Source organism: Garra rufa, chromosome 18, assembly GCF_049309525.1.
Source record: "Garra rufa chromosome 18, GarRuf1.0, whole genome shotgun sequence".
Classification (NCBI taxonomy): Eukaryota; Metazoa; Chordata; class Actinopteri; order Cypriniformes; family Cyprinidae; genus Garra; species Garra rufa.
The window spans coordinates 17022889-17038320 of record NC_133378.1 but is presented as its reverse complement, the minus strand read 5'-3'; the positions used below and the strand labels follow the sequence as shown (position 1 = coordinate 17038320).

General features: G+C 34.7%; 1 protein-coding gene across 2 annotated transcripts in view; it reads right to left on the bottom strand.

Annotated features, from left to right (window-relative positions):
- Nucleotides 1-3451: 3451 nt before the first annotated feature.
- Nucleotides 3452-15432, bottom strand: part of LOC141290495 (6-phosphofructo-2-kinase/fructose-2,6-bisphosphatase) — a 67373-nt gene continuing 55392 nt past the window's right edge. For both annotated transcript variants that reach the window (XM_073822623.1, XM_073822622.1), the window contains exons 5-14: nt 14362-14436; nt 13947-14003; nt 13022-13143; nt 12712-12919; nt 11016-11162; nt 10796-10900; nt 10078-10207; nt 8401-8463; nt 8247-8311; nt 3452-3910 (exon numbers count right to left, since the gene is read on the bottom strand). In XM_073822623.1, the coding sequence (XP_073678724.1) occupies nt 3851-3910; nt 8247-8311; nt 8401-8463; nt 10078-10207; nt 10796-10900; nt 11016-11162; nt 12712-12919; nt 13022-13143; nt 13947-14003; nt 14362-14436 (1032 nt within the window). In that variant the 3' untranslated portion in view covers nt 3452-3850. The remainder of the gene's footprint in view (nt 3911-8246; nt 8312-8400; nt 8464-10077; nt 10208-10795; nt 10901-11015; nt 11163-12711; nt 12920-13021; nt 13144-13946; nt 14004-14361; nt 14437-15432) is intronic.

The window sequence follows — 15432 nt, the reverse complement described above, 5'->3', positions numbered from 1 at the left end:
AAGTAACTTGCTGTTTTGTAACATCTAGAGTTCATTTTCTACTCAAAATGACCCATTCATACTCAAAAACTATTCACTGATTGTTACCGTCATTGTGTATCATGTGCCAAGTATTGAGGTCTCTGTGTTCATTTGGTTAGTAACTGAGTCAACATATGACCTTGTAAACAATAAGGAGCTGTCTACTATTCTGTAATAGAACCACGTGGTTAAATGGCAATTTTTTTTTTTCAGTGCTGTGATGTTTGAGCAAAGTTTACAAACCACGACTGAGTCAATTGTACTTGAGGACTGAAAATAATTAAGTAAAAATTACTCATCAAGAATCCGTGTATAATTCGTCCTTTCCATTTTCAATTGATAAATGAAAATCAAAAAATGAAAATCTGATTTGTTTTTTTGTTATTTGATTTTGAATCAGAAACGAAAAATGAAAATTGTCTTGTTTTTCATATTTTAAAATTTCGTTTTGGATCAAAAATACAAAATTGAAAAGGGTCCGCACAACAGAATCGGTTTTTAATTTTTAATTGCTGGGTTGTGCGTCACCCTATGGAAGCCCGTTTCCGCCACTGAATTAAAAAAAATATATATATATTGTGACGTTTTTTTTCTCAGAATTGCAAGTTATATAGTCAGAATTGCGAGATATAAAGTCGCAATTGCGAGTTATAAAGTCAGAATTCTGACTTTTTTTTCTCGGAATTGCGACTTTAGGCTATTTGCAATTCTGACTTTTGTTTCTGTTCATTTGTGACACTTTCTGGCAAAGCACAATAGGAAAGGAGATCTTGTCTTGTTAAAACGACATATTATGTCATAAAAACGATATGATTTCCCGTTATAGAAAATATATGATAACATGTGAGCGAGCTAGGAGATTGACCGCGCTGCCTTCGCCACAGTCCTGACATAAAGGAGGATCTGCACGCTGCTGAAGTTATAGAAATACACTGTTTTAAGTATTTAATGTAATTGTTTCAGTTGTAGCAGCATGTTTATTAGGATTAATCTGTACAACAACTGCACTCAGACCCAGAGGATATGACTAACAGCAAATCCAAATACTATCCGAAAGAAACTTTTTACCGGATACACTGAAACGTGTTTGGCTCTAGATTCTTTTTTTTTTAGGATATAGTGTTGAAAGATCAATACTATAAATGACCCTGAGTGCTTATGGAGTGTACTGCTTTGTCATTCTGACACACTGCTCACTTTAAACTGTAAAAAATATGGTTGAAGGGTGCTACTGTTGTCATTAGGTTTCACAGTCAAGTTGGAACCAAGAACCAGAACGCGGTCTGCTATTTGAGGACTTCTCATGTAGACTCAGAGGCTCCCTTTTCTGTCAAAGATACTAGAAAAGGTAGTATCCTCACAATTATGTTCCTTCTTACAGAAAAATGGTATCTGTGAAGATTTCCAGTCAGGATTTAGACCTTATCGTAGTACTGAGGCTGCTCTTATTAGAGTTACAAATGACCTGCCCTTATCATCCGATCAGACTTGTATCTCTCTATTAGTGCTACTGGATCTTAGCACTGCGTTAGACACTATTGACCACAACATTCTTTTGAATAGACTTGAAAATTATGTTGGCATTAGTGGAAGTGCATTGGCAAGGTTTAAATCGTACTTATCTGAATGCCATCAGTTCGTGGCAGTGAATGAAGAGGTATCATATCACTCAATCAAGTGCAGTATGGAGTACCTCAAGGCTCAGTACTAGGGCCATTACTTTTTACGCTTTACATGTTACCCTTGGAAGATAACATCAGGAAACATGATGTTAGCTTTCACTCTTATGTGGATGATATTTAGGCCTGGCGAAACATACCAATTTGAAAAACTAACGGAATGCATAGTTGATATAAAAAAACTGGATGACGAGTAACTTCTTACTGCTAAATTCTGAAAAAAAAAGAGGTGTTAATTATTGGACCTAAAACCTTTGCATGTAATACTAACCTAAAACACTGTCTAATACTCAATGACTGCTCTGTCAATTCTTCGTCATCAGTCAGGAACCAAGGTGTGCTATTCGATAGCAATCTTTCCTTCGAAAGGCACATTTCTAGCATTTTTTCATCTAAAAAAACTATTGAAATTACGACCCATGCTCTCGATGTCAAATGCAGAAACGTTAATTCATGCATTCATGACCTCAAGGATAGATTATTGTAATGCTTTATTGGGTGGTTGTTCTGCTCGCTTAATAAACAAACTCCAGCTGGTCCAAAATGCAGCTGCTAGAGTTCTTACTAGAACCAGAAAGTAGGACCATATTAGCCCGGTTCTGTCAACACTGCACTGGCTCCCTATTAAACATCGTAAAGATTTTAAAATCCGGCTAATTAATTATAAAGCCCTCAATGGTTCAGCTCCTCAGTACTTGAGCAAATTCTTATCACATTTCACAAGTTCGTCCCTTACATCTAATCTGCTTGAGCAAGTAAAAAGCATATTTTGGCGTGCTGTCCTGGGGGAGGGCTCCGGGCCCGGAATACAGGCCGAACCCAGAGAACTCCCCATCCTTAGTATGGAATAAAAACAGATTAGAAGTGGGGAGTTGGGGTGTAGGAGGGATGCCAAGAAATAGCTGCTGGACAGAGGTAAGACAGCTGTCTATATATGTATGTTGTGCTAATTGGATGATTGGCTAAATGAGTTACACCTGTGCCGAATTGATTGATTATCTGATCGTGCTCCTCCCGAACCTTGTTAATAAAACATCATTATAACTCTGGCAATTTGATAATACCTAGAATATCAAAATCAGCTGCGGGCGGCAGATAATTTTCTTATTTAGCGCCGAAACTCTGTAACAATATACCTAACACTGTTCGGGGGGCAGACACACAATGCTGCCTGTTTAGATTAATGACACATCTCTTTAACCTGGCCTACATTTAACACATTTCTATAATCCAAATCCGTTAAAGGATTGTTAGGCTGCATTAATTAGGTCAACCGGAAGAAGGAACACTTCCCATAACACCTGATTTACTTGTTGCATTGTAAGAAGAATGGCATCGACGCTAATATTAGTCTGTTTTGTTCTTATTCCGAGGTCACCGTAGCCGCCAGATCCAGTCTGTATACAGATCAGATTGTCACCGCAGTCCCAGGCATCCAGTCTGTACCCAGCTTAGATGGTGGATCAACACATAGAGACGACCTCTACAGCCCTGAATGTCAGCGGAGACCACATCAACTAGATGAGCCCCGGAGACGAATCATCAGTAAAGAACTCCTCACGGACGGCCGTTGACGCAAGACCACAGGAACCAGATGAGTCCTGCAAATTTGCTGCAACATGGAACTTTTGCACTATTGACACTATTGTCCTATTTAGTACTGTAAAGTTGCTTTGACACAACCTGTATTGTTAAAAGTGCTGTATAAATAAATGCAATTGACTGATTGATTGACATATAGGACAACATAATAAAATGTACTGTCTTTACCTTTAATGAACCCTGTGAGTTGCAGTTTGAAAGCTGAAATAATCTAATCAGCTGTGATGCCTCTGGACTGTTGACTCATAAAGCAGGTTCATCATAACTGCACAATTAAGCCTTCTTGTCTCTTAAAGGTTTATCTCAACAAATTACGTTGGACATCAAAAGTAGTTGACATTTCTTGTTCATGAATGTTTTCATCAAACTATTTAACATGTCATTTTATACAATATTTGACAGAAGATCTGAGTGACATCATCAACACCACTCATCCTAAAATGATTGCAATTATTACAAAATTATATCTAAGGTCAGAAGGCCCTGGAAATAAGAAATTATATGTATTCATTTGGAGAACTGAACTGGTGAGTTTCTTGTGGTCTTGTCTAGTTGTGTTCTGGTACGGTCAGTAAAGCGTCCTCTGGATCTCTGTCCACATCCACATTCTGGAACATCACAACAAGATGATCAGTATCACACAAACCCACATTTCAAACAAAGACAGGAGGCTGGTAAAAATAATTTTTGTAAATGCATCTACATTTTCCATACATTTGTAAGTTCTCATCTCTAAAAACAAATGATGTACCAAATACTGTTATATGTTCATGCAATTAAGTGCAAATTATGTATTAAGACTGGATTATTTAGAATCCAGTGTTTTGGGAGTCATTACAGAACCACAGAAGCCATGACATTTCCTGCATTTGTGCAACGCATACAGTATTACTGTACAGGTGCTGGTCATATAATTAGAATATCTTCAAAAAGTTGAATTTATTTCACTAATTCCATTCAAGAAGTGAAACTTGTATAATGTATACATTCATTCCACACAGACTGATATATTTCAAGTGTTTATTTCTTTTAATTTTGATAATTATAACTGACAACTAATGAAAACCCCAATTCACTATCTCCCTATTGCTTGTACACATTTTTTCTACCACATCTTTTCCTTCCTTTCACATCTCTATTAATGTGCTTGGACACAGAGCTCTGTGAACAGCCAGCCTTTTTTGCAATGACCTTTTGTGTCTTGCCCTCCTTGTGCAAGGTGTCAATGGTCGTCTTTTGGACAACTGTCAAATCAGCAGTCTTCCCCATGATTGTGTAGCCTACAGAACTAGACTGAGAGACCCTTAAAGGCCTTTGCAGGTGTTTTGAGTTAATTAGCTGATTAGAGTGTGGCACCAGGTGTCTTCAATACTGAACCTTTTCACAATATTCTAATTTATGAGATAATGAATTGGGGTTTTCATTAGTTGTCAGTTATAATCATCAAAATTAAAAGAAATAAACACTTGAAATATATCAGTCTGTGTGGAATGAATGTTTACATTATACAAGTTTCACTTCTTGAATGGGATTATTGAAATAAATCAACTTTTTGAAGATATTCTAATTATATGACCATCACCTGTATGTAAGAAATGCATACAGCATTTGGAAGCCACTGAGTGAAAACAAGATTGGATTTGTTTTGTTGAGTGAACATTTCAGAATTCCACCAGGAGTGGAATCGAGGGCTAAAACGACTCCTAATCAGGGCACAAATTTTTGCATTGAAGTGTGCAGGGTCTGGCCCATGTTAAACCATCATATTCATCAGATATTGTGGAGGCTTCAAACTGTATGTTTTGGCCCAAAAAAAAAAAAAAAAAAAAAAAAAAACTGAACCAGGAGCAAAGCATATTGACATTTACATAAAAAGCAAACAGATACAAAATGCAAAGGACATATTTAAGACAAGACAAGAACAGGCAGCTGCTATGAAGGAGTAAAAAAGAGCTGTCAAATCAGACAACTTTTCAACTAGCGGTTTTAGTTTCATATTGAGAACATCATTTAATTATTATTATTATTATTATTATTATTATTATTATTACGATTATTATTTTTTGTTCAAATGTTTCAATAATTGTTTTTGAAAAACAGTTAAAAATATTAATTTGAAATATTTAAAGAATTATTTCAAAATCATTACGCATTTGTTATGACTACTTATGTAATGCTGAGTAAAGATATTTCTTTCTGAGGCTACTTTATGTAATGTCTATTCAATGCTTTTCTCATTTAACACAATATTGACTTCAAATTATCTTTTGGGGTAATCACTCAGCCAAAACTAATGTGTTATTAATTTATGATTAATTTAATTAATTAATCTACAAATCAAAATAAATTATTTACATTAAACTTTTTTGGTAACAGTTTATTTTACAGTCTCTTAACTAGTTGCTAATTAGCATATTACTAGAATATTAGCCATTTATTAGTACTAATTAAGCAAATATTAAAGCCTTATTCTACATGACTGTATTCTAAGCAAATTAGGATTTTTTTTGGAGGGAAAAGTCATAGTTAATATTGAATACTGTATGTGTTCCCTATTGTAAAGTGTTACCACTTTTGTTTATCTATCTATCTATCTATCTATCTATCTATCTATATATATATATATAATTTTTTCCATCAAATTTCTTTATTAATATTTGTATGAAATATTTGTATAGAAAGATTCCTGAACAGAAGGGTCAATATCAGAAGTAGCAGTCAGTTTTGCCAATTGTTAGGATGTTACTTCACTCTTCCACCAGGGGTTAAGTTATTGGAACTGTGACATAAATTTTCTTCTGCCTGTAAACCATTGTTTTAAGGACTGTTCCACGGGTGCATGAGCAATAATTTGTAAATATTAACAGGCATGAAAAACATTGTTTACACACTTTCTAATAAAGATCTATTCCAGTAAATCGCTCTTTTGTGGTGCCCCTCAGTCAAAGTTCAGTTTCAGACTGCAATGCTAATTTGTCACAATACAACTTATGCACAAGCAGGCACTAAAAAATAATGAAGAATTGGCCTGCACAATCCCTAGACCCTATTAAACACCTCTGGGTATGCATGCATATTACTAGCTGTTTATTAGTACTCATAAAGCACATATTAATGCTTTATTCTGCATGGCCATATTTTAGATCCCCAGCAAATTCTGAGTTTATTGAGGAAAAAGTCTTAGTAAATAGTTAGTTAATAATGAGAATTGATCCCTAATCTAAGTGTGACCTCTGAATGAATTGGGGAAATGAGCAAGGCCCCATAATTCAAAATCAGGACACTGACCATCATGATCAGACCTCAATAATGCCTTTGTGTCTGAATTAGGGATGCTCATATTGACCGTTTAACCGTTAACCGACAGTAAGAATTTTAACCGATTATTACTATCAGTTAAACGGTTTAAAAGGTTTTTTTTTCTATTTTTTTTTTTTTTTTTACGTTTGCTGCATGGTGAAAGAAATAATGCTATTTGTAAGTTATCTGTTTACTCACGTGCGCATGTCGACACGTGCAGTGTGGCTGTACAGACATATTTCGCTTCACCTTTACTTAGTAAACTGATGTAGTATATGCAACTCAATGGCAAGTGGCGTTATTGGGTTATCAGAGAGTGAATCCGTGAATGAATGTATTCAAATTCTGAATGAATTATAGTCTAGAAAGTGCGCAAAAGGCGCTCCCGTTACAATCACTGGAAAGCTATCACTCATCCTAGAGTAGTTCATCGCAATCTCATAAAGTTATTAAAAAGTAATAAAATAACCTTTAGACTGCACAATTAATCTCTTATTTATATAATGCCAACACTTTGTTTTAATAAGAGAGTTCGCGAAAGTGTAGAAGTCAGCAAAACTGAAACCGGCACTTTGGTTGGTGAGTGGATTGTAACATAGCCTCCTCTGATTGGCCACAGTGATAATCAAATCAACATACATGTCTGTGATTGGCTATTGCTGAACGCTGTAAAACACGCGCTTCTCCACACGCATATGACAGTGGATGGAAGTCCCTAACCGCAATTTGAAAGGGTTTTTGTGATGGTGTTTTTTTCGCGGATCTAAAAGTTAACAGGCAGCGGTCCTGCCTATCCGTACAGCATGTGGACATGTTAAAAACTAGGCACACTGAGGTATTGGCTGGCCTGCTATATATTTTTATGTCCGACGAGAAGAATAAGACCGGTACAGTTCTTCAAAGCGCATAAAAGGATTCAGTGTGTTTTAGTTTTGTCATCTTAATTAGGTAGTTATTTAATTTATACATATTTAGTGTAGGCCTATTTATATTATTCTTTTTTTTTTTCATTCAGATTTTCTCTGTTCTCAGAACCGCTGCTGATGCGTGATAATTTAAGTATATGTCAATACAGCTTTTGTTGTTACTCTGTATGCTGCTGTTTGCACGTTAAAATAAAACATTTGCTTGTATTTTTAATGTATCATCACAGATACTCGTGCATTCTATTGTATTTTAAATTATTATTATTCTAATTTTATCAGTTAACGGTTAATGTTCGGATAACGAGCAGCGGTTGTCGGTCAGGAAAATTAACCGAAATGAGCATCCCTAGTCTGAATAGTAGCAAATCCTACAGCCATGCTGCAACATATGGGTCAATAGCCCTTTTTTATCCTAAGACGCAACTAACACCTGCAATTCTTTAACTATTATCCTTACAGATTTAAAATTTAAAACGTATATGAATGGGAATATATAGTAAGAGGATTAACAGAAAAAAAACATTGCTTAATCCATTTTGTTCATACTATATTTTCAAAACTCCTAAGTCATCTGGTTTACGAGGACACAGGAAGTGTCCTTTAAAACCATGTTTAGGTTGTAGTACCCATGTAACCCCTTAGCATTCCTGTAAAACTGGAGAAATGCACTGCTTTTTAGTTCATAAATGTTACAGTATGAAAGTATTACTGTGCTTACCACAGGTCTGTCTCTATGCGTGTTTACTGCTTCAACGTTCAAGAAAATGGACTCAACTTCACATCCTGGAATTACAAAAGAAAACAGATAATTTTATGATTCAGCTGTTCTATATGCAAAAAGTTATATTGAGAAGACAGTAAGAGAGTCTGACCATAGGCAACTGGAGTGAGTTTCATCACCGTATGCAGAGGACACTTGAGGTAAGGCAGCTCATCTAGAGTGACATCAGGACAGAATGGTCATTAAACTCGGTTCAGCCAAATTTACATGTGTAGCCTGGAATGACAGTTTTCTATCCTAGCAATTCAAGAGTATAATGTTGTAAATATCAGTGATTGCAAATTCTGGAAAACCTGGATTTCTACATTGATTGTCAACGAGTGCTGAAGACCCATAGGATTGTGTAAAATGTTGCCAGTGCTCTGCTAATTCCATAGCTGAAGAGTTAATTCAATTCAAACAGCTTTATTGGCATGACAAAAGCATTGGCAAAGCATACGTAGAAACAGAGAAAATATACAACAGATGGTAAATTGGAACAATCAAGTTAATTGAAATAACATTTGAACAAGTAAAATTAAAGGAAGGACATTAGAACAAGAAAAAAAGAGATAAATAGTAAAAAATGTGTAACAAGTTTAGTTATTTAACGTACAAACTACAAATCATCTGGTGGTTAATTCTTAAGATTACATAGGTTCATAAGGTCATCCCAAAATTAACTTATAGTGTCTACTTTAAAAAGATTTATGTGGAATAATTCAAACATGGGAGAACTGAAAGGACCAATCATGAATCCTGAGTCTACTTCTTTTTTAATGAGTTATTTAAGCTGTGGTAATTGTCATAAATTATGCTGGAATTGGGTAGGCTTTCTAGTAGGAATGCACCGAAATGAAAATTCTTGGCCGAAGCCGAAGCTGAACAAAATTACACATTGGGCCGAAGACCGATTACAGAACACGGTTTTTAGTGTTTTTCCCCCATGTATTTTGCCATTTTTTTTCACTATTGCATAAATGAAATAGCCAATATTTGCTTTTGACAGTTTTGTCTTGCTTTTCAAAGAAAAAAATAAATTACAAAACAAAAATATTTATTTAACACTGAACATTTTTAACATTCTAGTACACATTATAGCCTACCAACCATGCACAATTTTACTTAAAATTAATAAGTTTGTAAAATAATATTCTTTGGCCATTTTTAAGACCCCCTTCTTGAATCAGGAATGTGTTTTAATGTACAAATAAATGCAGCCTTGCTGAGCAAAGGAGAATGTTATAATAAATAGAGGTGTTGTCATGATTGTTATCGTTATTTTTGTCTTACATTTTATTTTATTTTACTGAACAACAGTAAAATTACAATACTAACATTTATGAATGTTGACTTTTATTTTGGCAGAAACCCGCAAAAAGAAGCGGGTTTCTGATAGCAGCAGATTTATGAATGAATGATTTCAGCGCTGATTTTCCTTTGAAAAATAGCTTTTTTTGCTATTTTTGGCTGAATAATTTCGGCTACCGAACATTTGATGCATCCCTATTTTCTAGGGTGGGGTTAAATCTATCTTTCAAGTCTGAATGAATAAGTGAAGTCTTTTTTTGTATAACCTTTAGCTTTTTTGACAATGACAATGATCAAACCTAAGTATCAAACACCAGAGTACATGGATAGGAATGGTGGCAGTGGACTTAGACAAAAGATCACTTTTTAATCAATGCAGAAATCCAGGTCATTCCAAAGGGTTCACAAATTTTTGATTGCAATTGTACAGCTCATGTATTGGAGTAATGCTTTAGTATCTTATGAAAGCTTTTCTCACCTGAGCTTTTGTCCAGGAAGTACGCCAACAGACAGCGCATGACAGCCTGATGACAAATGACCAGAACATTCTCCTGGCGCTCAAGCTCCATGATTACAGGCTCTAAACGCTGAACCAGATCCTCATAGGACTGAACACACACAAATACAAAATGTTGTTATGAAAATGTATGGCTTTCTTCTATCTGTGGAAAACATAAAAACGAGAATATTTGGAGAGCACTGGTACCCATTTGTGCTTCACTGAATATTTTTCTCCATTCAAATGAAATGAAATGGTTTTACCATGCATTATTTTGCACAAATATCCTTTATTTAATTCAAAATACCTAAGACAGAACATAGATGAACCATACATTTTCTTGTATTCATTAAATTCATCTTAACGTCTGTCAAATCATAATAATGTTAAGCTGTATGAATAGCAACATGATATTACTCCTCTATAAAATGTTCAATGTCAAACTCATAGGAGAGTGTTCATAAGTGACAGTCTTTCAAATGCCTCTCACTCATTAAATAACTACAGCCTACAGAGACTACAGATATCAGGGAGGTATAATTTATTTTCTGAAGCATAATTATCATAATTAACCCAAAGTCATTTGCATTATTTGTCATTGAAATTTATGTATCATCAAATGCACTGGCCAACAACATTTACTACTGGCGAGTATCCTATAAATTCCTAATTTTCTCTTGCCACAACATTTACTCACTTCACCCTTCGGATAGCGGTATCGGTACTTGTCTTGGTCTCTGAGAGCAAACTCCTCAGGAAAGTGCTCCTGAATCTCTTCGTAAGTCATCTCCTCACACACACCCTGCACATAGACACATACACATTATGATAAATAACTCTCATGCAAGAAAACACACTTGGCAAAAAACTAAAATGAAGGTTGCAAATCAGCAAATAAAAAATAGGACTAGACTCACAGCATCAATCTCATTCAGTGCTTTCCATTGTTCATAAGGCACGCCGATTGCCTCAGCGGTCTGGATTGTTCTCCTCATGTGACTGGTCCAAATCTTCAGATCCAGGATACACTGACCCCTGATGTATGTGCCTAGAGCTGCAGCAAACTGGCACAAATAGATCTTCTGGTTTTTAACTTGTTGCTGTTCCTAAGAGGTTGTGGAGGGTTTCTAGGGTATTGCTATGTGGTTTCTTGGGTGACATGGGAGGGTGGGAAGGTGTTTACTGCTCCAGTCCACCCCAAACCACTACACTATTATGGGTAGCATTTAAGCCAGTCAAATTAAAACCAAACATTCATTAAATTTAAGATAAAATTGCACAAACAAACAAATTGGGCTACTTTAATGTTGTTGCCGCGAGTTGGTTTTCATGTCTGCGAGTTGAAGCAACCCCAATAATGTAATATTTAGCCCCTGAAATGCAAATTTACCCTCCTCGAAATGCGATTGAGCTAGTTTTGAGTGTACATTCTTTTAGGCCATAGTATAAGTAGCAAAACTGGATTGCGGCATTAGTTTTTTCAGACAAAGCTCCTTCATTTCCACATGTAAATAACTGATCTTTTTTTTTTTGTATTGCAGAGACTTTAGTTAAAATATCCTGCTGAGGTAATTACTACTTGTCTACAATAGATGTTTAATAACAATTAGGGCTATGCATTGTTTTTATACTAATTGTAAATAATTACACCTAACATTTAAACTGATAATCATAAATATTTTAAAATAATTTATCATTTATACACAAAAAAAAACAACAATATGTTTATTTACTTAATTTTTATTTGGCAAGTTTTTGCATGCATATTTTTTAAGTAAAATTTAAGTATGGAATTAAGTAAAATTAGCAAAGGAAATAAGTAAATTTAATATGTACAGTTTACTTAATTATTTTATATTTAACCTACAATTCACTCAGCCACGGTTTGTAAACTTTACTCATGGCACTGAAAAAAAAGCCATTAAAAGCATGTGGTTCATGCACTTTAAAACACGTACGTAATCAAGTAGATGGCTCCTTGTTTTTAAGGTTCTATGTTGACAAAATGTAGTTTACGAACCAAATGAACACAGAGACCTCAATTGCACATGATACACAATAACGGTAACAATCAGTGAACAGTTTTTGAGTATGAATGGGTCATTTTGAGTAGAAAATGAATTTTAGATGTTACAAAACAGCAAGTTACTTAACCTAACAACAAAATCAACAATAAAACAGTGTAAATACATCTGGAAAACAGATTTTTTTTTACCTTATTAATTATTCATGCCCAAGGGCATGATGGAAACAACTGGATCATGACTGATATTTACTTAAACAATCTTTGTAAAAATAACAAACAATTCCAAGTAAAATATATTTATGTTCAAATTTTAAATTCTACAAGCTTAAATTGAGTACTAATATTGAATTTACTCTCTTTTTAAATTTTTTGTCTGATCATAATTATAATTTTTTTTTCTGTATTATTTATTTAGCCACAAAATCATTTTGATCAGTGTACATAAATATTTAAAAATATTTAAGTAATTTAGCAATTTCAAATCAAAGTAAAAAAAGGGCTAGCATATAATAATCCTTCAAAAATATCTTCAGCCTGAACGTCCTGCTCAACACTATTTGCATTACTTGAATCAGATTTATGCTAACCTTCATTCCTCGTGGCGAGAGGCCAGAATCACCTCCGATACGCCCCAAAAGGTTGAGTTCACTCTCTCCGTGGCGACAGAGGTAGATAGTGCGAGGTGTGACATGGATGTTCATCAGATAATAGACGATCCTGCTCTGAATATGATCCTGAACCTGATTAACCAGGTACCTGCTGCCCACGTTAAAGATCTTAATGTATGACAGGTTCCTGTGGACACGAAGAGAGAGGACAGTAATGTTGAGGACTTCCACTACAATCTGGTCAAACAACAAATGTCTGTCAAATTCACTCTGGGTGACAATGTTTCACCTGTCTTTGTCATCATCTAAAGGAACGTATGTGACTTTGTAGCAGTCTATTCTCTTAAGGAAGTCAGTCACGGCCTCCTCTTTGTCACAGTTAACATAATCAGGACTGCTCAGCTTCACTTGCTGCAGATAAACAAAGGTTTTTTTGTAGAGGAAGCAGAGCGTGTATGCTTTTTGTTTGTTTGTTTGTTTGTTTGTTTGAAAGAATTGCTTACAGAACAAATATATGTATATATATATATATATATATATATATATATATATATATATATATATATATATATATATATGTGACCCTGGACCACAAAACCAGTCTTAAGTCGCTGGGGTTTGTTTGTAGCAATAGCCAAAAATACATTGCATGGGTCAAAATTTTTGATTTTTCTTTTATGCCAAAAATCATTAAGAAATTAAGTAAAGTTCATGTTCCATGAAGATTTTTTGTAAAATTCCTACTGTAAACATATCAAAATGTAATTTTTGATGTGTAATATGCATTGTTAAGAACCTAATTTGGACAACTTTAAAGGTTTCAGTCTTTTTGATTTTTTTGCATCCTCAGATTTCTGATTTCAAATAGATGTATCTCAGTCAAATATTGTCCGATCCTAACAAACCATACATCAATGGAAAGCTTATTTATTGAGCTTTCATATGATGTATAAATCTCAGTTTTGTCAAATTTAACCTTATGACTGGTTTTGTGGTCCAGGGTCACACACACACACACACACACACACACACACACACACACACACACACACACACATATATATATATATATATATATATATATCAAACCATATATACAAGGTAATATTTAACATACATACACATAAAGACAGTAATACAAGCAGATCAATCAATAAATAAATGGAGAAACAAAAATAATTTTTAACACATTATAAAAACACTAATTTCTTCACCTTGATGTTTTCTGCAATGATTTCTGGGTCATCACAAAGAGACTCAACAAAAAACACCTACAAGAAAGACCATACATAACCAACAAAGTTATATACAGTAGATATATTTTCTAAATAGATTCTAAAAATGGAAGTCTTTTTTTAGTAACACTTTAGACTAGGAAACATTATACACTATTAACTAGTTGCTTGTTGTTGGCTGTTTATTAGTACTTCAAGCTCATATTAATGCATGACAATATTCTAGATTCCAGTACCTAAACATAACTACTACCTTACTTACTACCAAAAAGGAGCAAATTATAAGTTTATTTAGGGAAAACTCTTAGCTAATAGTGAACATGTGTTTTCTATTCTAAAGTGTTACCATTAATTATGATGAAAATTAATTCATCAATTCACCTTTTTCACTCACTTTATAGCCATTCTCTTTAGCAAAGGTGAGAATCACCTCTCTTCGTTCTCTTGTTGTGTTGGTCGCATCGAATACCTGAACATAAATTTGCTGAATTAGTTATAGCATCATTAAAACCTTTCACATAACATTACCAATCAAAAGTTTGGAATATACTGTTTTCAACATTGTAATAATAAGAACCAACATAGCTGGATACAGCAATTTGGGCACCAAGCACAACAAAGACAAAGTGAGGAACTGAGCAAGTATGGCAGGGAACATCAGACCAAATGAAAATGTGCAAATAAAGACATTTGTTGATGAAATGAAACAAAATGGTTGAAAACCCATCAATACAATAACTTTGTCAATAATTGTCAATAATCATTATTATATGTCTGACTACCGAAAAGCATATACCATTGGAATTTGTAGGATCCAAGAATAAAACAGAGATTCAGACATTCATAGCCATCTGACAAAATTCACAGAAGCTGAAAGCATATCCATACATTTTGTAGCGACAGCACACAGATTCAATGGGTGTTTTTAAGGACTGAAGTCAAATACACATATCAAGCTTCATAGCTGTTATGATGCAGAGAGTAAGTCTGATGGGGCAACTTTTTGAGCAATGCACACTTTAATGACTGGTAAAACACAGATAATTCAGGCCAAAAAAGGCAGAAGTTCCACAAGAGCAAAAACTCCAACAATATCAGACAACCCTGGTGAGAAAACAGCATATGCTGGTTAGGTAGTTTTGATGCTGGGATGCTGGTTAGGTAGGTTTTGATGCTGGTTTAAGCTGGTCCTTTGCTGGTTTAAGCTGGTCCTTAGCTGGTTTATGCTGGTCATGTACTGGTCAAGGACCAGCCTAAACCAGCAAAAGGACCTGCATAAACCAGCATAAACCAGCAAAGGACCAGCTTAAACCAGCATCAAAACCTACCTAACCAGCATTTTTTCAACAGGCAACTACTCACAAAACATGACTGAAACACAATGGCTTATATACATAGGGAAGACAGGGCAAATGAGATACAGGTGTGTCTAATCACAGTAACCATAAAAACTAACTAGACAAGG